At 37.1% G+C, this 23322-nt stretch overlaps 2 protein-coding genes and 1 pseudogene across 18 annotated transcripts in view; 2 read left to right on the top strand and 1 right to left on the bottom strand.

Annotated features, from left to right (window-relative positions):
- nahoda overlaps positions 1-23322 on the bottom strand; it is a 364546-nt gene that overhangs the window by 49710 nt on the left and 291514 nt on the right. The window lies entirely within an intron of this gene.
- On the top strand, positions 1175-5680 carry LOC137247059 (uncharacterized). Its single transcript, XM_067778127.1, has 3 exons — positions 1175-1507; positions 5046-5203; positions 5275-5680. Exons 1-3 carry the CDS (start codon positions 1279-1281, stop codon positions 5593-5595), a joined length of 708 nt encoding a protein of 235 aa, XP_067634228.1. The 5' UTR covers positions 1175-1278; the 3' UTR covers positions 5596-5680.
- LOC137243678 (uncharacterized) lies at positions 18393-21647 on the top strand (annotated as a pseudogene).

Below are 23322 nucleotides of genomic sequence, written 5' to 3' on the forward strand. Positions count from 1 at the left end.
GTAAATAATCACGCAACAACAAAAACATGAAGCAGCCACTCTTATGTACATGTACACATTAAACGTAGCAACACTTATGTAAAAGGCGACGAAGAGCTATCTCACATACACAGATGTAGTCATCAGCCGAAGTAGTTACTCACACATACACACGCACATGTCTATAAACTACAAATACACATGTAAAGCATGAGGTACAACTGTTCGCGAAATTATTAGACCTTAGGAGAAATGAGTGAACGAGGAAACCGAGAGTATAAAAGCAGCGCATGCTGAGTAATAACGAATCAGTTTGATTTAAACACGCTATAAGTTCTGAAGTATTAGTGTTATTGTTCTACTCCTAAAATAGTAAAAATAAAGCCCAGTTAGCAATACTGAATACTGGAGCGATTTATTAAACAGTTTAGCGATTCCAATGTTAGCAGAAGGGGTAAAAATAACCAGGATTTACCTAAATTCGTTATAATAATAGTGAACAGCGAAAGTACTGCTCATAAAAGCACTGCTATAAACCTAACGTTACTAAGCTTTTGATAGTGCGCCTATAAGTATTCCACGCAAATAGGATTAATAACATATACATAGTAGTGTGTGCCTAATGGTGTATAAAGTAATATCAACAAAGAGGCAATACTTAGAGACCAATTGCAAAACGAACAGCGAGGCATTCATATGGCTGAGTGGATAAAAGCATTTGTCTTTACACTCGTATAAAGTATGAATGTTGGAAATCTCGAGTTCAATACTCAGCTCCCGAAAAGCTAACTGATGAAAGAGTGAAATTCAGAAACATGTCCTAGTAACCATCTTTGTAAACTCTGTAATTTTCCCCTAATACCAATAACAAGAACAATTGTATGAAGGAATATGAGCATGTCTCACTAATTAAATACAGTTTTTCATTTAGGAAATAGTTTTTCTAATCGGGGTCAACTCGGCAGTGATTTGGCAAATTGGAAGAAAACCTCGGCCTAAACCTTGCCGAAAGTAAATTGCGCCAAGTATTTATTTATTTGTAAACTCTCGATCTTGAGAATATTTCGAGTGAGTTTTCTTTGTTTATCCATATATGTATAATATACTATATTCTAATTATTTTGTTATTCAAGTAATTTCGATATTATTAAGCTTTGCACTTTTTCATATTCTCTAATATAAATTTTATACTTTAGTTAGTCGTTATTGAGTTTTAAGGTTGTTAAGTTGTGGCTACGAATATATTTATTAATTGTTGTCAAATATATATACATATATATATATTTTTTTTCAATAAACATGTATTTTTATAAAATAAATACCAAATCTAGTGCTAATGGCATATTTTTGCTTTTTGTTGTGTTTGTTTTGTATAATGTAAAAGCGGATGATGTTTCGGTTGTTAATTCAGCATTGCCGCCGACTTGTTATACTTGTGAAGGTGCAAATTGTTTGCGTGTCACAAAATTAAATACCACCACAGATTGTACGGATCCTCTGGACTATTGTGTAACAATTTTCAAAGGATGTAAGTTGTGATAAAAGCTGAAGTATACAAAATTGTAGTGTGATTAGCGATAAGCCACGAAAACATCATTTGTGAAAAGTTCCGTAAACGAAGGACCGTGATGCTAACACTGGGTACCTGGAAAATGCCATGAGATATACTCTCCGAGCAAAGCTGGGATATAAGGATTACCATAACAAAAAGTTAAACTTCTTTCAATTACGATCCCCGTAATCATATTCAATCATTCGAAAGAAAAAAAAAAGAAGAGTGTGAGGATTTTCGATGACTGCAAAACTAACTTAAAAGAAATTGAAGTACGATTAAGCTCATCGTAATAGGAGATTAAATGATTATGGCCTTGTCTGTGAGTAGATTGTTTAACTAAAAAAGGAATAAACACTTGGCGCAATATACTCGTATCACCGGAAACATTCATGATTAGCGTCCTTTCAAAATTCCGTCGTGCTACTTTTAAATTTTTACTTACACATTTGCTGGACGGGACCTACACGTTTTATGCCAACTACGAGCAACATTTGCAGGCAGTTGAATTTGCACAGAAAAGCTTTTCATGGCAACAATACACTCAGAGTGTTTTGTGAACTTTTTTTTTGTTAATTGAAAAGAGCTTTATCCAAAGTATTTATCATAACCCTCATATGGAAGCAGAGGACTTTCTATTGATAGTCCCAGGCCACCTGAACCTTAATCAGGTTTTGCTACGCATCACATTTTTAGAAATTTCACGCGCACAACGATTTTTTAATTGTCTGATCAACGCCCTAGATTGATGAGGAGTGTGATAACTAGTACCTAGGACTACCTAATTATTTTCTAGCTTTTGGTATTATTATTACTTAATGTAAGTATTGTTTTTAATAAAATCGTTTAACTAAAACATTTTTTTTTAATTATTTCATTTACAAGTTTTTAGTCTTTATTTAATTGCCCACTATTTCTCATTCTGTTTAGTTCATTTAGTGACTCATTATTACAAGGACTCTTTCCTGACAATTTGTTGCAATCTAAGTCCTCAATACATAATCCTTCCAAATACTACTCGACTCAGCGCCACATATGCTTGTCCCTTCTCGAAATCTAAAGTATTTTGATGTCACTTCTGCCGGACTGTATGTAATATATGTTCCAAATATGAGCCAAATCGGACCACAGATACGATTTTTTTAAACTCTCGATCCTTCCGCCATCTGGCGGCGATTTTTTCATATGTCGCTTGCTATTCATGTATGTAATATGTGTTCCAAATATGAGCCTAAACGGAGCACAGGTACGATTTTTTTGAATATCTCGATACCTGTGCCATCTAGCGGCGGATATTTTTCATATGTAGCTTGCTATTCATGTATGTATTATGTGTTCCAAATATGAGCCAAATCGGACCACAAATACGATTTTTTGAAATATTTCGGTCCATGCGCCACCTATCGGAGTTTTCTTCTTCTCATTATTGCATTGTCATCGGGTTCTGAACTTAATTCCAAGTTTCAAGCTTGTAGCTTATCGGGAAGTTACCTAAATTTTAATTACAGAATTCGTTCACAACGGCCGGACGCTACACAGAGTCAAGCTAAGTAAAACCGTGTAAGAACATAGAAAGCAATGCTTTCTCTTAAAAACAGTTAAGTCAAAAGTTGGGGAAAACTTTACAATAGCGAAGACAGAGGAGGAATTTTGAGAACAAAATCTATCCCCAAAATATATAACGACGGATTGAAAAAAAAAAAACACATTCAACAAAGAGATCTGCCTATAATAACACAATGTCCGAACTGTGGTTCCAGAAAAATGGAATCAAGGATGTAATAGGCCACATCCGGCTCAATAAAAAAATAAATGTAAGGCGCGATAACCTTCGAAGAGATCTAAGGCCGAGCTTCTCTTCAAATTTGCGTCGTGCTCCTCTTGATTTTCCCTACAAATTGGCCGGACGGGACCTACATGTTTTATGCCGACTCCGAACGGCATCTGCAAGGCAGATCAGTTTTCACTGAGAGTTTTTCATGGCAGAAATACACCCGGAGCGCTTGCCAAACACTGCCGATGGGCGACCCCGCCTAGAAAAATTTTGTTCTAATTTAAAAACCTTATTTCTAAAATTTTGATGTTACTTTGCCCGGGGTGCGAACCCAGGGCATACGGTCTGGTAGGCGGAGCACGCTACCATCACACCACGGTGGCCGCCAATCCGGCTCAATACCGGGCAAATAATACCGAAAAAGTTAAAAAAGAATTTTCGCGCGAACTTTCTCGGCTTACTTATGCTATTGCTGAAAAGAGGGGTCAGTGAAAGGCCAAGGATATTCGACATAAAGGCCTTCTGGTTTTTGTTCTAAAATCTTTCGAATTGCTATCCTACGCACTCCTAAATAAAGGGGGTATCTTCCGCTCAATATAATATAAAGCTCCTTCAACTCAATTCACTGAGATAAAGCAGTCTAACAAGTATGAACCCTCCAAAAATCACCCAGAGTGCACTAATGAAGCTGAGTGGATGCACAGAAACCTTTTCAGTAGTTATTTTCATACTTGAGTCTAAATACGACCAAACTCCAAGGCATATACACCTAAATCAGTAATTGGACCAATTCTTGCCAATTGATCTTTGCTATGGTAGAATACATTCTATGTGAGTTACTTGGTTAACATACCAAAAAAAGTGCAACGAATCATCTGTGTCCCGTTTACTTATACGTTTGAGCTATTAATTGTGAATGCTACGCTATGCAGGTATTCAGATAGACAGATAAACTTCGATAACAAAAATCCTGATTGAGCATTAACAAGGGTTATTCATGGTCTTAGCGAGTTGACATAAGGTTTGCCAAATTTTAGCTGGCAAGCTTCGTAGGACAATTGGTCTTATCATAAGACTTATGGAACTTAGGGAACTTCCAAAAACTTAGTCAGAATCGGATGAATATATATTAAGGTAGCGTGTAATTTTGCCTTTCAGAAAATAGTGCTTTTTTTCCAATATATTTCAACTAGGCATCTACCAGGTATAAGATAGTATTACTACATACATATGAATGAGGGAAAAGAAGAGGAAACTAAAAGGAAGAAAGTGTGGCAGGGAAAAATGGAGGGGGGGGGGGGTGTAAGAGAAAGAGGAGAAAGGCATTGTGCGAGGAATGAAGTCACAAATAACTGGGAAACCAGGAAAAGAGAAACGCTGAAAGAAGGATGAAGAGTAAATAGTCGAGTAAATATAAGGAAAAGTTAAAGGGAGAATGAGCAAAAGGGAAGTGGATAACTGAAAGGATAGGAGAAAATGAGGAAAAAAAGTTTAAGAAAAGGAGGACAGTGAACGTGTAGAGAATGAAACGGAGGTATGAGGAAAAGCTGAGGGTGAAGAAAAGAAGGAAGAGGAACAATGAGAGTAAGAACGTTACTCTTAAATTGGTTGCTTTGGAATTAAATTTATATTTAATTTGGAATTAAATTTATATTTGACTGAACTGCTACTAAGCAAGAAATGGTTTGCTAGTCCTTAATATAAAAAATTTAAATATTTATTTTCTCTCGCTATTTAAAGTTACTGTTGTTGCACGCGGCTGTTATGCTGAGTTAACGCCAAGTTTACGCCAGAGATGCGATTCGGACTCTCACCCGGAATGCACGAAATGTATCGGCAATCGCTGCAATAATAAAGGACGTGCCGATTTCAAGTGTATTGAATGTAACTCCAGTTATGTAAGTAAATCATAAATTTCCATATCAATAAAATCTCACTTAACTTTCTTTCTTCCTACTCTTATCTGTAGAACAATAAATGCCTCACCGACGTCATCATTTTGCCGGGTGTTGAATGTCCCATACCAACTGCTCCAAATTCCTATTGTTATGTACGTCAAAATACCGATGGTACAACGGAACGTGGCTGTTTGGTACATCAACGTGAGCAACGGGAGTGCCTCAGTAACGCCCAGTGTTCGATGTGTGTGAGCGATTTTACAGAAGCTTGTAATACATACAAAATCACTACTCGAATCACATCTGGCGTAGATAGTTTATTGCGCAATTATAATGTAAATACCATTATCAAGATTTCTTTGATGTTTATTACGGTCTTGCGGTATGATTGATTCATTGAGTAATTAAAATTGTGATAAAAGGTTTTGGATCAGAGAGAGAGAGAGAGATAGAGAGGATAAAATTTACCTACTTTACCTTTAGAGAAAAAGTACAATAAACTAATTATGCAATATTGTTAAAATATAAAACAGCGAAGTTTATCAATTGTGAAAATATTTATATTCTTATATATGGTAAAGTGTCGAAGATTATGTGTAGGTCTTACAACCTTAGACTAAAAAAGTTGCTTCTATCATTAAAAAGAGAGGACTGTAGACTCATGACGGGTATTCTGACTGGGCACTGCCTTCTGGCGTCACATGCCTTTAAATTAGGCTTGGTCACTGATAGCAGATCTAGGAAGTGCGGGTTGGAGGAGGGAACGATCGAGCACGTTCTGTGCTCGTGCCCTGCACTTGCCAGGCTAAGACTCCAGCTAATAGGAGTGATACAGCTGTCAAATCCAGAAGCAGGAAGTGGCTTAAGTCCCAGGAAGCTTCTAGTATTTGCCAAGAGGACGGAGTTATTATATAACATAGGGCCTGGTTTTTGATAGGGGTTTTGAGTTTGGTCGTTAAAACAAACTTCTGGTAACACTACGGACTCAATCGGTCTATGGAGGTCTTTATGGGGCGGCCAGTTCAACCTAACCTAAACTATATACGGAGACTTAAAAAAAAAAAAAATGAGTGCGTCCTTTGTCATCATCAAAATATAGTTTTTAACTGTATGCAAATAATTAATTACAATAAAATAAATTAAAGGACTGGAATAAGAAAGTCAACAAGGTCAATAATGATCAGTTTAAATTTGAAAAATTTAAGAAATAAGTATTTATTTTCTTAAATTAGGTGTAACATAAATTCGAAACTTAAACGAATGCTATTAATTTTAAATTATGCCCACTGCCACATACCATCTGAACCGGAACATCAGTCATCAGCGGCTCATGATAAAAAGGCAAATTTCAGGCAAATTGAACCATGAATATAATTTTTTCGAACAAACTGATCCCTTCTACTTCCCGGAAAAAATTATCGCAAATTCTTATCTATTTACGAAATTTCAGGCAAATCGAGCCATGAGCAGAATTTGTATGAATGGATTGGTCACTGGTCCACTTCCCGGGAAGAACGCCTCACAGGAACACTCTCCGGGTTGCTGTGAAGCTATCCTGCAAATTTGAATAAAATAGGCGAAGTCGTTTCGGAGTCCATAAGCTGTATACAAATATGCATAGATGGTTGTCTGAAAAAATCGTAAAGATCGGACAAAAAATTTTTTTTTTAAAAACTGCATGAATTCACTTGGGACTAAAAATCGATTTCGACAAAAATATGTCCGATCTGATTTGATATGTCTGAGGATTTTTTCAGACAACCATCTATGCCCAATACGTAAGCTTGCGGTAAAATTTGATGTTGCTAGCTGTTAAAATGAAGCAGAAATGGGGCAGAAATGGCGAAAACCTTCTTATTGAACAATTGATTGTATGGGAGGTATATGCTATAGTGGTCCGATCCGGTCGATTCCTTCAAATGTCAAACCCCCCATAAAAATATGCCTGCTTACCAAATTTCATGAAGATATCTCAAAAATTGAGGGACTAGTTTGCGTTCAAACAAACGGACAGACGGACAGGCGGACGGACAGACGGACATGGTTAAATCAACTCAGCTCGTCCCCTGATCATTTTGGTATACTTAATGGTGGGTCTAACGGAAACATATACATAAAAAATTATTTGGAGCCTTGAAAACGAAAAATAGCGATTTCGACCAAAAAAAGTCCCAAAAACCAAAAAAAAATTTTTTTTAAAAAACTGTTGTTGCCAACGTTTTTATCGCATAATTTTACGTGGGATAGGAACTATGAGACAAATTCGTTTTCATCGGCAACACTTTTGCACGTTTCTGAAAAAACCCTTAAAAAAAAAATTGCGAAAAAATACATTTTTTCACCAAAACACTCCTCAAAACCAAAAAAATATTTTTTTTTTCAAAAAACTGTTATCGCCAAAGTTTTTAGCGGACAATTTTGAGTCGGACAAGGTATACATGAAAATTTTAAAATCAAATAAAAATTTTTTAAGGAGGTCATGAAAAAAACCTTAAAAATCGAAGAAAAAAAGTCAAAAAACTCAAATTTTACAGGCTCGAAAATTATTTTTTGGGTATGCTTAGTGGAACTTTTTTTCCTGAGCCCAAAACCTATCGAAAAATCGATGGCGCGATATAGGTTAATAAATCGACCCAGCTTAATACATGTACATACATACACACATACATAAAACCAAATAATAAACTTTTGTTTAAAAATTTTAACCAAACGTTTAAAATTTTTAGCGAGTATTTTTCAAGAGATGTATCGCGAAACAAGGTCTTAACCACTAATAACATTAAGGCCCAGGTTTTCACTACACGTTCACCTCAGCTTGTCAGTTAAACTACGCTTAAACTTATTCTGCAGTTTTTCAGTCTACTTTAGCTGAAGTTTAAGCTTACCTTAAGCGGCCGATCTGGCAGGGTTAAACTCTAGTTAACCTATCGGTGATTTCCGTTCGTTCGTGGCGTCGAATATACCCAACAAGCATTTGAGCTTGAGTACCATTAGTACTCATGTTGATAACTAGGCATACTTCTAAAATCTCAAGAGTTGTTGCGAAACAGTGGTTGAACTCGGGAATCATAGCATACTCAACAAAAAAGGGAATTTTTTATAAAGAAAAAAATCCTATTACTTAAGTTGAATAAATTTAATTAATAACTTGTGGTTCTTTAAGTGGACTCAAATGTAAGATTCCATACTACAGTTTTTTAACGAAAATAAAATGAAATATGTATAATTTAAAAAATAAATAAATGTGACACGCTTTATTAGATTTTAGGCAGAGCTTCTCTTCCAATTTGAGTCGTGCTCCTTTTAATTTTTCTTAAAAATTGGCCGGACCGGACCTACTTGTTTTATGCGGACTCCGAACGGCATCTGCAAAGCAGATGAGTTTTCACTGAGACCTTTTCATGGCAGAAATACAAACTCAGTGCTTGCGTCTCTTCAATCACACAAACATAATTAGATATTTAAAAAGTTATACATTTTTTTGAAGTGTAAATATCTTTGCTCACGGTATGAAGTATCCTGAATGTAAGAGTAAGGTGTAAGCGTAAGCACAACCTTTGTAAGTGATATACTGCATGGGAATTTATTTAGCATGTAAACGGAGGCGTGGTGTGGGGCATTGGTATGCTATAAGGAGTAACAGATAACATATAGATTGGTTACCGGCATGTAACCATTTTGTTATCGGCGTGTTATAGGAACGTTATCGATTTTGTTACTAATTTTTTTTGTCTTGTTATCGATTTGTTAAAGACGACTCATCGGTGTGCACTGAATAAAAACACAAAGTGTTCACTGGCTAGGTCAAATTATGCGAATGGGCGAAGACGATCCCGTCAAGGAAGTATTCCAGTCGGCACCGCAGTTTGAAAGCAGAGGATGGAGATCTCCACTGAGTTGGGAGAGGCAGGCGGAGGAAGACTTGATCTCCTATGGTGTCCCCAATTGTTGTCAGTTATCGCGAAACAAGGGTACCAGGCGTGACTTGAGAAGAAGCGGCCAAAATCGCGTAGGCATTTAGCGCCAATTAATGATGAGGATGATGTCTCATTTGTTATGATTTATGAAACAGATACCGATGAACCTTCAATTTAAAATCGACTACATATTCACAACCGTCAATAACAAGTCGATATGAAACCAATAAGAATGTGACAAGATGATAACAAATCGACGATAGTATTTCGCTATTAGTAACAAACCGATGATAAAACAATAACTTGATTAAATAGGTTATTACCGATAATAAGCCGATGAAGTTCTCCTAATAAAGCCCAATGTTTGGTTCTGGTAAAGTTTGCTCTATTGTGGTTTACTAGCAATCCCTGGTCGAGCTGTAATTAATTTAAAAATACTAGCTTCCTATAGATACACCTGTATGTTCATATCGAGATTCGTGTGGTTGTTCGCTGTGAAGTGTACGAGCATGCTTGCTTTGAGTGGAACTTTCACCACAGGATATTATATGTCACATATATACATGTTGAATTAGATCGAATGGCGAAAAAACCAGTATTCGCTAGCGTTATTTTATTTTGGAAATATTTTCATTTTTCAGGCTTGATTTACATACATTTTTCTGCGTGTTAGGCCCGGTTTTTCAGTAGTTGGTTAAGCTCAGCTTAAACTAAGTTTGCATAAACTCTAGTCAAATTTAAACTCCAGTTAAACTGATGAGCAGTTTTTCAGTCACTGTTTAAGGCCGCCTTAGGGTAATCCTTTTTGTGCGGCAACATTGGTTTTTTATTATCTAGATAATTTGTAGATACGGCAACAGCTGGATTTTATTTATCCAACAAATATGGAAAAAAATTCTCCAGCGAAATTATGTAGTTCCGGTTTCCAACATTATTATTTAATTATTTTTAAACCATATAGTTCTTGAGTTCATATCGAACTTCATTCTCCAATCACTATCCAACCTTTGAGAAATATTGTAAAATTAAAGTTTTCGAGTTGATCTCCAACGTCATTAATATTTTCCAATTAATATCCTATTTTCGAGAGATCTTTTGAAATGTACAGTTCTCAAATTAATATTCAACAAGTTTCTCCAGTTGATATCATACATTGGATATCGAGTTGAGGTGAAGTTGAAAAAAAATCTCCAAGGTTGTACCACCAAAGCAAATATCTCTTTATTGTGAGAAATAAACACCTAATTGATAGCAGTAATGAGGAATAAAGTATCAGAATAAGTAATCAGAAATAAATTATATAGGCGGCCGCCGTGGTGTGATGGTAGCATGGGTTCATGCCCCGGGCAAAGCAACATCAAAATATTAGGAGCAAGATTTTTCAATTAGAACCCACTTTTTCTGCCCCTCGCACAGTGGCCAATTTGGCTTCGCTAGCGGCATTTAATTAAAATTTTCAAATTTGAAAAACCGTTAATTTTTTTTTAACAATCGATAACAAATACATTCACTAGATTTGTATCGATTTTTAAAAGCTCAGCTTACAGCTGATGAACAGCTGTGAGCTGTCAAAGTCAGCACATGTTTCTGCAAGTGTTTTGCAAAATATTTCCGCCTTTTTGATCATCGTTTTCGTATTCGTGTTAAACTTGCTAATTTTATTATTTTCATTAAAAGTTTTATTATATACTAACGCCAAGGTATGTATTATATAAAAAAACTGTGGTTGTGATCTGTGTATACTTATGTTACTTATAAAACGTAATCGTGTTTAATTGTATTAGCAACTCGCCCATTGTAACGTACACATGTTTTTCGTGGAGTAGAACTTTCAAAATTCACCTAGATTCAGTGTAATTTTAAATTTTCCTATATGCGTAAACCATTGTGTGTCCAAAATGTCCAAAATGAACTGCGAGTACCTGCGAGCCTTCAATTTATTGTACTTTTTAGGCAAAATGTCTGTGTCAAAACGCACCCTTTTTTTAATATGGCATGAAGAAGCGATCCCCACCAAGAAGTTTCTCGCCGTAGAAAATTATGTTTTTGGTACCGTTTTGAGTAAAATTACCTATACTCAGAAGGAGCAGTGCAAAAATGGAAAGAAACTGCGCAATTTTGTTAGTAGGCTTATCCAAAAGTGGAAGGCCTGTGGCAGAAGTAAGGTTTCACATGACCATGCTTGATGGTAAAACTTTCAGCGTCATTTCAGAATCTTCTTCGCAAATATGCGGAATCTGCAAGGCTACACCGAAAAATATGAATGACTTAAATTTGGCGAAGAGCTTTCCAATTAATGTGAACCTCTTTCAATATTGGCTATCCAGTCTCCACGCCTGGATAAGGTTTGTTGAATGTATTTTGCACATATCCTATAGAATACCAATAAAAAAGTGGCAAACTCGTGGTGCTGACAAGGATATTGTTGGACAAAATAAAACAAATATACAGCAGGAGCTACGAGAAGAAATGCATTTGTTGGTCGACATACCAATGGCTGTTACTGGAAATACCAACAACGGAAATACGTCAAGAAGGTTCTTTCAACAACCAGATTTAGCCGCTCGTATAACTGGGGTGAACGGCAATTTAATATATCGATTCAGCGTCGTCTTACGAGCACTTGCATGTGGATACGATATAAACACGGAGGCATTCAGACTTTACGCAATGGAAACTGCCGAAATTTTTGTTACTTTATACCCTTGGTTTTACATGCCCTCGTCTGTTCACAGAATTTTAATTCATGAAGCAGACATAATCAATCATTTTTCGCTTCCAATTGGTATGATGTCCGAGGAAGCGCTTGAAGCCAGAAATAAAGATTTCCGATAATCCGTGAAAATAAGACCAGAAAAAATTGCAGAAAAAATACAATGGAAGATATAATTAACGCTCTTTTTGTTTCTTCCGATCCGTTAATATCTTCATTGTCCAACGGCTCATCAATTTCCTATTCCAGAAATATTAGTTTCGATAAGGAAGTTAAAAGCTTGCTTATAATGCATCATTTTGAAGATGATTTCTCTGAATCTGATACTGAAAAATCTGATTAATATTTCTTTTATAATATGGTTTCTCTTTGAGTTGACTTTTTTTTTCTTATTTTATATATGAATATATGGTGGAAAATGTTTATTGAATTAAAAACAAATTAAAAAATTAAAAATAAAAAATTAAAAAAAAAAAAAAAATTTAATTTTTTTTCCAAAAATTGTTTGATTTTTTTCTGAATTGAGAAAAAAAAAATTTTGAAGATAACTTCTTTACTTTGGAAGCTATGAATAAAATGCCGCTAGCGAAGCCAAATTGGCCACTGTGCCTCGGCAGTGTTTCGCAAGCACTCAGTTTGTATTTCTGCCATGAAAAGGTCTCAGTGAAAAATCATCTGCTTTGCAGATGCCGTTCGGAGTCGGCATAAAACAAGTAGGTCCCGTCCGGCCAATTTGTAAGAAAAATTAAAAGGAGCACGACCCAAATTGCAAGAGAAGCTCTGCCTAAAATCTCTTCGGAAGTTAGCGTGTCACATTTATTTATTTTTTAAATTATACATATTTCATTTTATTTTCGTGAAAAAATGTACTATGGAATCCTACATTTGAGTCCACTTAAATATAAATTAGAATAGAAGAAAGAAAAAATTTAGACAACTGCCAAAGCTCGTTGTGTGGATCCATTTCGGGAGCTGCTAAATTCCTTGTGTGTGACACACTACTGTTTATATTTGATATTTTTAAAAATAAGCAACTAAATGAAATCTATGCATTTGCTACTCCAGAGCAGCAGTGACAAAGAAAATTGTGCCCTGCTATTGCTCCGGCTCTTAACATGAACAAAGCATAGAGCAGAGCCTTAGCATAAACAAGTGATAGCATTTCTTATGCTCTGCTGCGAGCTACGCCATATTTTAGAACGGAGAAAATAGCAGAATAAAAACTCCAAACGAATTTTGTAGCGGAGCGGGAGCCATCAAACAAAATTTAATTTTATAAACTCTATTTAATATTGTTATGCAGAGCTTTGTCTTTTCTCTTGTTTTTGTTGTTAGAGTTGATGTAGTGTTGTGGTGTTGTTGTTCTTGTACTTGTGGCTTTATTCATCAGTCTTTAAATTGTTGTTGTAGCTTCTTATTTTCGTTTTTATTTTTATTTCGTTGGAACACAAACCTCTGTTCCCACGTTGCATTGAAAGTTGTTGTAGACAAGTAGTAGTAGCGATAAAAGATAAAGTTGTGCATAACAATGTCCATAATAGTAAATAGTATTAATTTTTTTTGCTCTTGTTCTACTACAGAGAGCATTTCGTTTGTTGCTTTTATTCTGCTAGTCGCTCTGCTCTGAAATAGAACGTAGAACGTAGCAGAGCCTAAGAAATGTTAAAACTTCATTATGCTACGACTCTGCTCTATGCTCTGTTCATGTTAAAACCTGGAGCAATAGCAAAAAAACAAGAGAAATATAGCATTTTCCACCACTGAACTAATGATTTCCTACTAAGTAGAAATATATATGGTTTGTTATTTACTAAAGCCAATTGTAATTCATGATACTTAAAAGGATTAAAATTGCAATATGCTCTTATACGATAAGAAGGCGATTAGAGTTATCTAACGGTAAGTCCCCAAATATTTTGTATTACAAATAAATTCAATGAATTTCTTATATACAAGGTACAGATAAGTTTTCTTTGTTGACTAGAAAAAAGCATTGGTTTTTTTTATTCTTAACCTTTGATTTCGTAATCGTAATTGATTTCAACACATTAATCAAACCTGCGAGTCTACCTACCGAAACGCTCTTCGTGCTTTCTTATTTTACAAAGTTCTGATAATACAGCAGAGATGCCAATCATATGCCACGCGTCTTAAAATTTTCGCCTAAAGTTTACATCATTAAACGGTTTGGGCAAGGTTTCAAGCTTTTTGGAGAAAATTGGAAACGTTTTCATATACTACTAAACTTTCAAAATTTTTTAAAACAAAACTAAAGGGTCTAAGAAAGCTATAAATATAAAATTGTAGTAACTCCTGGTTTTAGGACAATACCAACAAGTTAAAAAATTTAATAAAATAATTAAAAAAAAATTTAAGTTAAACGGTTTTAATGAAAGCAATACTTACATGAAGTAATAATAATACTAAAAGCTAGAAAATAACTAGGTAGGTCCCAGGTACTAGTCATCACACTCCTCATTAATCTAGGGCATTGATAAGACAATTAAATAAACGCTTTGGGCGCGTGAAATTTCTAAAAATGTGAGGCGTAGCATAACCTGATTATGGTTCAGTTGGTCTTACTTATGACTATCAATAGAAATTGTACGCGTCCAAAGCGTTTATTTAATTGTCTTATCAATGCCCTAGATTGATGAGGAGTGTGATGACTAGTACCTGGGACCTACCTAGTTATTTTCTAGCTTTTAGTATTATTATTACTTCATGTAAGTATTGTTTTCAATAAAACCGTTTAACCTAAAAATGTTTTTTAAATTATTTTATTTTCAACTTTTTAGTCCTTATTTAGTTGCCTATTATTTCTCATTCTATTTAGTTCATTTAGTGACTCATCGTTACAAGAACTCTTTCCTGACAATTTGTTACAATCTAGGTGACATAATCCTTCCAAATACTTTACTCGACTCAGCGCCACGTATGCTTGTCCCCCCTGGAACTCCGAAATATTTTGATGCCACTTCTACCGGACAGTATGGAATATTTGTTCCAAATATGAGCCGAACCACAACTACGATTTTTTTGAATATCTCGATCCTTGCGTCACCTGGCGGCGATTTTTTTCATATGTCGTTTTCTATTCATGTATGCAATATGTGTTCCAAATATGAGAAAATCGGAACAAAAATACGATTTTTTGAAATATTTCGACCCATGCGCCACCTATCGGATTTTTTTTTATATTATTGCAGCGTCATCGGGTTCTGAACTATATTCCAAGTTTCAAGTTGTAGCTTATCGGGAAGTTACTTAAATTTTAATTACAAAATTCGCTCACAACGGTTTAAAAATGGACTCTTTTACACACTCTTGGTTTAAAAAAAAACTAAAAAGTTTTAAAAATCAAAGGCAGTTATACGCACTCTAAGCTATTACCTCTACTTTTCGTTGCAAAAGAAATGAGTATGCAAAGCTGGCATCTGAGATACAATAACTCAAGAAAAGGGTGCTCATCACATCGGCATCATCATAGCGTCCCAGTTGTGTAACATAGGCGTTGCCGTACGTACGGCGACCTCTTTACAAGCCTTTTTCGCAGGTTTTGTCCCAATTCCACATTTTTCTAAAGCGAGCTTTACGGTCATCTAAAATACGCGGAGCCCTTCGAACAGATTCCAAGCAAGACAGAGGGTGGCGCATAAGGAGAAAAGATAACATAGATAACATTAATGAAAATTAAAGAGAGCGGAGAAAAGGTGGAAAGAGAGAAACGAAGAGAGAGAAAGAGAAGAAGTATATAAAGAATAATATAAGGAAATGTAATTTTAATGAAAAAAGATAGGGAGGACGAAAACAAGCCTGTAAAGCAGATAAAGTTAAAACAAGACAAAATAAAAAGGGACTATGTTAGGAAGAGAAAGGGAGAGAAATAAGCGAAGACAGGTGTTAAGTCGGAAAAACGGTGGAGCGGAGGTTGCGGATGATAATATGAAAGAGACGATTAAATCAAGAGGCGGCCCCCTATCATGAACGAAGACTAAAGACATGTATTTGAGAACGACTCCTGTTCTTCTAACAGTGGCAAGATACCCAATTGCACAAGCACTTTTTCGTGGCTCTATTACGATGCCCATTATCAAACCATATGGTGTGATATTTCTCGAAGCATTTATTGTACAATATTGGATGTGTTAAAAAAGAAAGATGACTGTAAAGTGTGCACACAGCAGTACGCCACTTCCAAAGACATGCTAATGTTAAAATGGTGAAGAGTTTACATAGCTTGTGTATAAAGAAGAAGGTAGCCCCTATCATAATTGTTTACACGTTATGAAATCGGCTTCCTCTTCCTATACACACTGCACTTTCTTAACATTTGCCTGTCATTAAAAAGGGCGGCCGGTCACAAAAATTCAACTTAAAACCATGAAAATTAACGGACAAAAGCGGCAAAAACAAGGGCGTCCTGCTACGTACTGCAGACTTCAAGGAACACTTTTGGGCAACATACCCAACTTGTAGACCTAATGCCTTCAGAAATAGCCATCCAATAGGCTTGATAATGGGCATGGTAATAGGGCCATTACAAAGTGCTTGCCGAATTGGGTACCCTGCCACTGCTAGAACAATTAGCGTAAGTATATCGAAGGTTATCAGTTTTCGGAGCAGAAGTTAAGATCTCTGTCTATATGACTTTCAGAAAACAAAAAAAAAAAAAGGACTACAATAGTCTGATAAGCCTCCTTCGGATGTTATTCCAAAATCAAAGTTAAATGGAATGGTTGCGTTATTCTCAAGTGACTTTTCGGGAATTACTTCAATACAGCATTTGTAAAGCGCCATTTTTGGAATCGGCACAGCATCGTAAGAAAAGAAAATTGTGCTTTTAAGTAAATCAATTGCCAGCATTTCGGTTAACTCTGGGATTACTCTGAGTTTAGCTTATTAAAGCTGCAATCTAGAATAAATTATCGCGCATTTTGAATGTTATTCAATCAGTTTAGAGAAACATGGAAAACAAGAGGGGAGAGATGGTTAAAGTCACAAACGATAGAGCAGTCAGCCAAGCGCATCCTCCTGAATATCGCCTGGGAGGGCTCGGGCAAAGGTAAAGTCATATCGTCCCGAAGAATGGAGGAATTGAGAGAGAAGATCCCAATCTCTCAACTCCCGAGGGATGATATCCTCAGGCAGATAGTTTTTGAGAAAAGGTATAAATTAGAATTGGGAGACAAGGGTACATGGAAGGAAAACAGAATTGAGAGAATTCAGCAGCTACAAAAAATAGTGTGGTACACCGATTGCTCGAAGATGCCAGTGGGGATTGAATATGGAGTTTTAGGACCCAAAGCCAAGATATCTATACCCCTGGGAGCATAACCGTATTCGCCATAAACCAGTGCCTGACCTGAACTTTCAGAGCGAATACTTCAATGAAACAACCGCCATACTCAGTGACAGTCAGACCGCACTCAAGCCGATCTCGCCGTTTGAAATAAAATCAGCAATGGTCCTTAATTGCGTTGAAAAGCTAAATCAGCTAGGAGAACACAACGTACTACTGTTGGCCTGGGTTCCTTGCCACAGGGAAGTTGAGGGTAATGAGCAAGTGGATAGCCTGGCCAAAGAGGCAGCAAACACGACCCATTGGTACCGAGCCATTATTGCCAGTAGGCCCGCAGGAAATTGGGGGGCATTTATTAGTAGAAGACAGGGAAACGAGGGAAGAACACTGGCGCAATTTGCCAGGCCTGCGACAATCTAAGTTACTGTTAGGGGGTTACAGCACAACTCGATATAGGGCATTAATAGGCCTCTCGAAAGATAACCTAAGAATCCTAACAGCTATCCTTACAGGACACTGTAGACTGAACTGCCACATGCAGAAGCTAGGCATACTACCGAACAACACATGCCGATTTTGTGATCGATCAGCGGAGACGGCGGATCAAATGCTGGAGTGTGAGGCAATCTCAAGACGCAGGGTTAAGTTTATGGGCCCACCATTGTCAGAGCATTCTCACATTAAATCCCTCAAGCCAGGTGAACTGCTAGGGTTCATCAGAGATGTCGGCTTGGATGAGGTGCTCTGAAGAAGCTGAGGGCACAATAGACCAATGATCACAGTGCGATCCTCAATTAATTATCTACCTTATCTAAAGTCACAAACAATCTAACGATGTAAATCACCAGCTGTACACTTGGGGTACTTTTTAGCCAATACTGCTAATAGTAACATAGGACAAGAATGATATTCAAGTACCTGTCTTATTTTCTGCTCTTGACATACGAAGTGCATATAAAACTATTTAGATAAAAAAAAAAAAAAAAAAATGGAAAAACATGTGTAAGTCCACACCAAAACGAATCTTATCTTTTTTTATGAAGATCATGTACAATTGTTTCGCTTTGTTGTGGAACTCTACAAATGTGTAATAACATTATTAGAGAACTTATTAACAAGCACATTGACAAAAATTACTAGATTTGTTTTGAGTAAATAAACTAGATTTAAAGTAAGTGCTGTACTTACAAAAAATTTATATAGGAAAATTACAACTTAGAAGGGCTTCACTCTATTTTGTTAGTTGTAACTATAATTTATAAAAGGAACTCAATTTAGGCGATCTCAATTGAATTTAAGTTTTCATGGCAATCACATGCAATGTACAGCCTACAAAAAATAGCAATTGCAGTAATTTTCGCAACTGTGCTGTTAATCAATTGGAGCCAGGCAACCCACCAAGCAAGGACTTGCTACTCCTGTGAAGGCATCAATTGTCAAAGAACATCGTTGATGGAAGAGCAAACATGTGTGAATGCCTTGGACCATTGTGTGACTATATATGATAACTGTGAGTGTAATTTTTACTTTTAAATGTATATAGCGAACGTTGAGACACTAAAAATTCGTGAATATTTAGGAGAAATTTACCTATCCTAGGGTTGGTAAGCGCAATAAAAGCTTTATAAGGTCGAAGCTTCCGCAACCAAAATATCAACCTCAGCTATGCGAGGGGAATCCTGTTACAAATATGAATGTATCATACATATATTTAGTAGGCGAGGCTCTGGCGACCCCAAGTTCCTCATGCAACTAAGAAGTGAGGAGGGCAGTATGGCCTAGAAGGTTTAATTTGGTCATATTAATCGTTCCCGAGATGGTCGGACTAGTACCGTAATGGTGCTTTGTTATCGGAACATACCAGATCCATATCCGGTAAAGGATCATCAACATCGATACACTCCCCAAAACCTTCGGAGGTCGTTGTTGTTGTTGTAGCGATAAGGACACTCCTCGAAGGCTTTGGAGGTGTTATCGATGTTGATGGTCTTTTGCTGGATGCAGATCCGGTACGTTCCGGTAACAAGCACCATAAAGGTACTAGCCCGATCATCTCGGGAACGATTTGGTATGACCACATGTAATTTTCCAGGCCATAACGCCCTCCTACTCCCTGGGTCCATCAGGAGTTCGGGGTCGCCAGAGCCTCGGCTGTTAATGAAACAGGATATGCCACGGGTAGGCGAGGTTGAAAATTGTGTTGGAGAAGCTATATATAGCGCTGGCAACCCCTTGAGAGTGTTTCCTCTACACAACCCCTTGAATCAATTTGGTATTTTAGTCGCCTCTTACGACAGGCATACCTACTGCGGATATATTCTAAGCCTCCTAACCCGCTGGGCGGCTTTGTCGTTAATATAACAACAGCAAATATGTAGATCTACTTGATTAACCATTGAATGTCTAAGTACTATGCATGGACCTTGAAAAAGGGAGCCACAATATTTTCAATTTCTTTCAGCTTCAATATTTTTTCTTCAAGCTATTGCTTTTGGCAAGATTTGAAGTGAAAGAGATAAAATGAAATTTGATGATGTTACTGAAGATGACCTAGCTTTGCTTACAATAAAGTGACAGACATAACAAACATCCCATAAGTTAATATCCAGACGGGCGCTTAAGGCTGAATCATGCACCCAACTCTTGGATAATTACTCGTGTCATTTTCCCACCAAAGGCGAGGAGGATCAGCCATTTGTATTCCAAAGACTACACACACATTAGCTTAACATCATTTATGCTCAAAACCTTTGAGAGGCTGATAGATATGTATATAGAGTCCGATATGGATGAAAAACTTATCTCCAAAATACAGCATGCGTACACGAAGGGCATGTCGGTAGATACGGCACTGCATACAGTGGTTATAAACATAGAGAAAGCATCGGTATATAAGGAGTACGCCTAAGAGTCTTCTAAGACATTGCCGGTGCTTTCAACAAAGTCTTTAAAAAGGCAATTATGGAGGTTCTTAAGTACATGGAGAACTAAGCAAATGGATCGGCTGCATATTTAATCACAGTGCGGGATGTATGAGGACAGAAAATCGATGGATAATGCCACAGGGCCAGAAAAGTGATAGCCGCTGCTGTGGACGCTGATCATCATCCAACTGCTCAGGCGGTTCGATGAGGGACCCATGAAACTTACGACGTACGCAGGTGATGTTGCAGTTGTCTTAGCTGGGAAGTGAGATCCTACAATTTGCTCTTTGATGGCTCGAATGCTTCGGGATATACATACCTGGGCATCTAATGTCGTGTTGAACGCCAACGCAGAAAATACCGATATGGTCCCTGCAAGGGCAACCTTGCAAAAATTATCTAGCGTCGAAGCTCAACGTGTAGGCGAGAAGTCTTCTACGGCGCTTTATACACACAAAAACGGGATAGTGAGAAGTATGCATACATATTGGGTCCCTGAGCATATGGGAATAGATGGGAATCAATAAGCGGATGAAACGTCTCAATAAGATTGGCCGAGCTTAAAAGAAGTTGAGAACTTCTCCTAACCAAATAAGCAGGAAAGGCGTGGAAGCAAGCGCGGGTCTGCAAAGTGTCGAAATCATATGGATGTCTTAGAATCTTAGGCTAACAAAGTTACTCTTATCATTGCAATGTGGGGATGGGTATACTGACTGGTTACTGCTTTCTGGCTTCACATGCTTTTAAATTAGGACTAGTCAGTGATAGAAGATGTAGAAAGTGCGGATTTAAGGAGGAAGCGATTGAGTACAATTTGTGTTCGTACCTTGAGCTCGGCAGGCTAAAACTCCAACTATTAGGAGTGACACAGCAATCAGACCTAGAAGCAGTAAGTAGCATAGGTCATGGTTTCTGATTGGGTTTATCAGTTTGGTCGTTGATAAAACTTCTGGTAATACTATGGACTCATTCCAACAGTTTTAACTTAACCTAAGACCAAAAACTAGTTAAAACTTAATTTTTTTCTTAATTTTTATTAAATATTAAAAAAAAACTGTATTTCCATTTCAGCTCGTGTTGTAAAAAAGGGTTGCTCACTTGAAGTGCCCATTGAGTTGCGACGCCACTGTAATGCGAACTCAGTTGAATGTCACAAATGCTATTCGGATCGTTGCAATAATTTAGGCCAACGAAATTATCTTTGCTTGCAATGTGACTCCAATAAGGTAAATATCTTTGTATATATAAAAACGAAAAACAGTTTTAAATACATTTTCTTATACACATCAATTAAAACTTTGAATTTGGTTTTTCAGGACTCAAATTGTTCAAAGAACGTTAGCGCCGTAAAGCCATCTCGTTGCCCCTCGCCATCCGCCCCAACTCTTACTGTTTTGTAAAATATGATGGCAGTGCGACAATACGTGGCTGTGCCACAAATGTCGCTGATCAATTGAACTGTTGGTCAGACGCAAGTTGTATGCTTTGTTTACCAGGCGATTTGAAAGGTTGTAACAATGTGGACTTTGCGCCCACTACACCACCAAAGCGAAGCAGGCCATTATCAGGAAGAAGGTCGCTACTGTGAAGAGTGAGACTGAATAAACTCGCTTTTTAACAAAGGATAATATTTAGTTTAAGAATTATTCTTTTAATATATGTATGTAAAAATATAAAAAAATGTGATTGTATTTAATTGAAATAAATTATTTTAATAACACAAAAAAATGGCAATAAATATTTTGACCTCAGATTGGTAAGGGTTTTAAAACTGGTTGCTGTTTCTTCCATTCCAAGAACTAAAAAAATTTCAATTGCCGAATTTGTATTATGTACTCGAAGAGTGCTTGGCAGCTCACATATATATGTGAGCTAACCGTGGAAAGACATGAATCAATCTCTACTTAAGATGGGATCACGTCCGACTAAGATTGAGAGAATTAAAGAGCACTCTTCCACTTAATGATAAAAAGACGTAGACTACTCGACTAAAACTCCTTTCATCAACTTTTTGAAAACATTTTCTCTCAAGCATGTACCAAATCGCAGGCTGATGATGAAGGGGGTTTTGCCCAAGGATACGGTAGCGCTCAGTCAGTTAAGAGTTAAGTATAAAAGTCCTTTACTCATAAGCAAGTTTTAAGCGGCAGATGACAAAGTCGTCAGTTCAAGCAGGCCAGTAGCGGTGAGATCTATGAGGATGTTAAAACTGTCGGTTGTTGTTGTTGTAAGCGAAAAAAGCTACCCGTAGATTTATGTTTTTTGGCCGGACATAAATCCGGCAGGTTCTGATACTAGCAACATCTGCAACATCTGATATATTACAGAATATCTTCTGGTTTGTGGACTTAAGTTGCTTCTTATGACAGGCATGCCTTACAGCGGTAATATTTTGAGCCCCCAAATCCGCTAGGGCTGACAGTGGAATAGATGAATGGGTGACTATTGTCAAAATGACCTACAAAATGGGTGCAGGGTGAATCGGTGGGAAATTGGCTCATCTCCAAGAAGACCGATTAAGTGATAATGAATACGTGGACGGTGGCTACTGTATAGTGAACCGGTGAGTGGTCGAAACGTGTTAGTAAAGAAGAACAAACTATACGTTACGCTAGTACTCTACTGAGTCCTGGTAAGTAACGATGAGTGAAATCACTTTTTAAAGTATAATTCTGTATAGGACCGACCTAAACCTTGGATAGGTCTTCCGGTTATCCGATAAAGTCAAAATCGAAGTAGTTTAGTTATGCCTTGGCAAAGGTTAGCTAAGGACGATGTGGTTCAAAAATTCACTCCCTTGCCATTCACTCTCATTCCTTCGCGGCGTATAAGCTTCAATAAAACACAACAGTGAGTGAACAGAAAAAACACCATCCCCTCAATCTATAATCTCGCTGACTTCCGCTTGGATAAAGGTGCAGTGATGGGACAGGTCGAACTTGTAGCTGAACTCGAGCCACAGAGAGGATACTCTCATCCACCTTTTCTTATACCTTCAGTTCATCTGTGCGCACTGCCTCTGATGAGTTTCCTGCCCTATACGCCTCCAAGTCAAAATATAGCATGTTTTTAATGCTCCGCTAATTCTCAACCGGTTTCTGTGATATTACTGAGCAAAATTAAGAAGAGGAAGATTCCACTTGTGTGCAAGTTTGGAGGGAGGATGATACCAGTCAATTGCAATAGTCACTGTTCAAACATTACAACGGAAAATCACATCTACCGCACTCCAATTTGTTTGCCAACTCACGTGGAAGCCTCAC

Source organism: Eurosta solidaginis, chromosome 3 (assembly GCF_040869045.1).
Source record: "Eurosta solidaginis isolate ZX-2024a chromosome 3, ASM4086904v1, whole genome shotgun sequence".
In the NCBI taxonomy this organism is placed as follows: Eukaryota; Metazoa; Arthropoda; class Insecta; order Diptera; family Tephritidae; genus Eurosta; species Eurosta solidaginis.

What these genes read in the sequence shown, in the direction of transcription:
- LOC137247059 (XM_067778127.1), top strand. Translation starts at nt 1,279, where the DNA reads ATGTATTTTTATAAAATAAATACCAAATCTAGTGCTAATGGCATATTT. An exon ending in TGTAACAATTTTCAAAGGAT is followed by an intron (nt 1,508 to 5,045) that starts GTAAGTTGTGAT and finishes CGCTATTTAAAG; the next exon opens with TTACTGTTGTTGCACGCGGC. An exon ending in TTGAATGTAACTCCAGTTAT is followed by an intron (nt 5,204 to 5,274) that starts GTAAGTAAATCA and finishes TCTTATCTGTAG; the next exon opens with AACAATAAATGCCTCACCGA.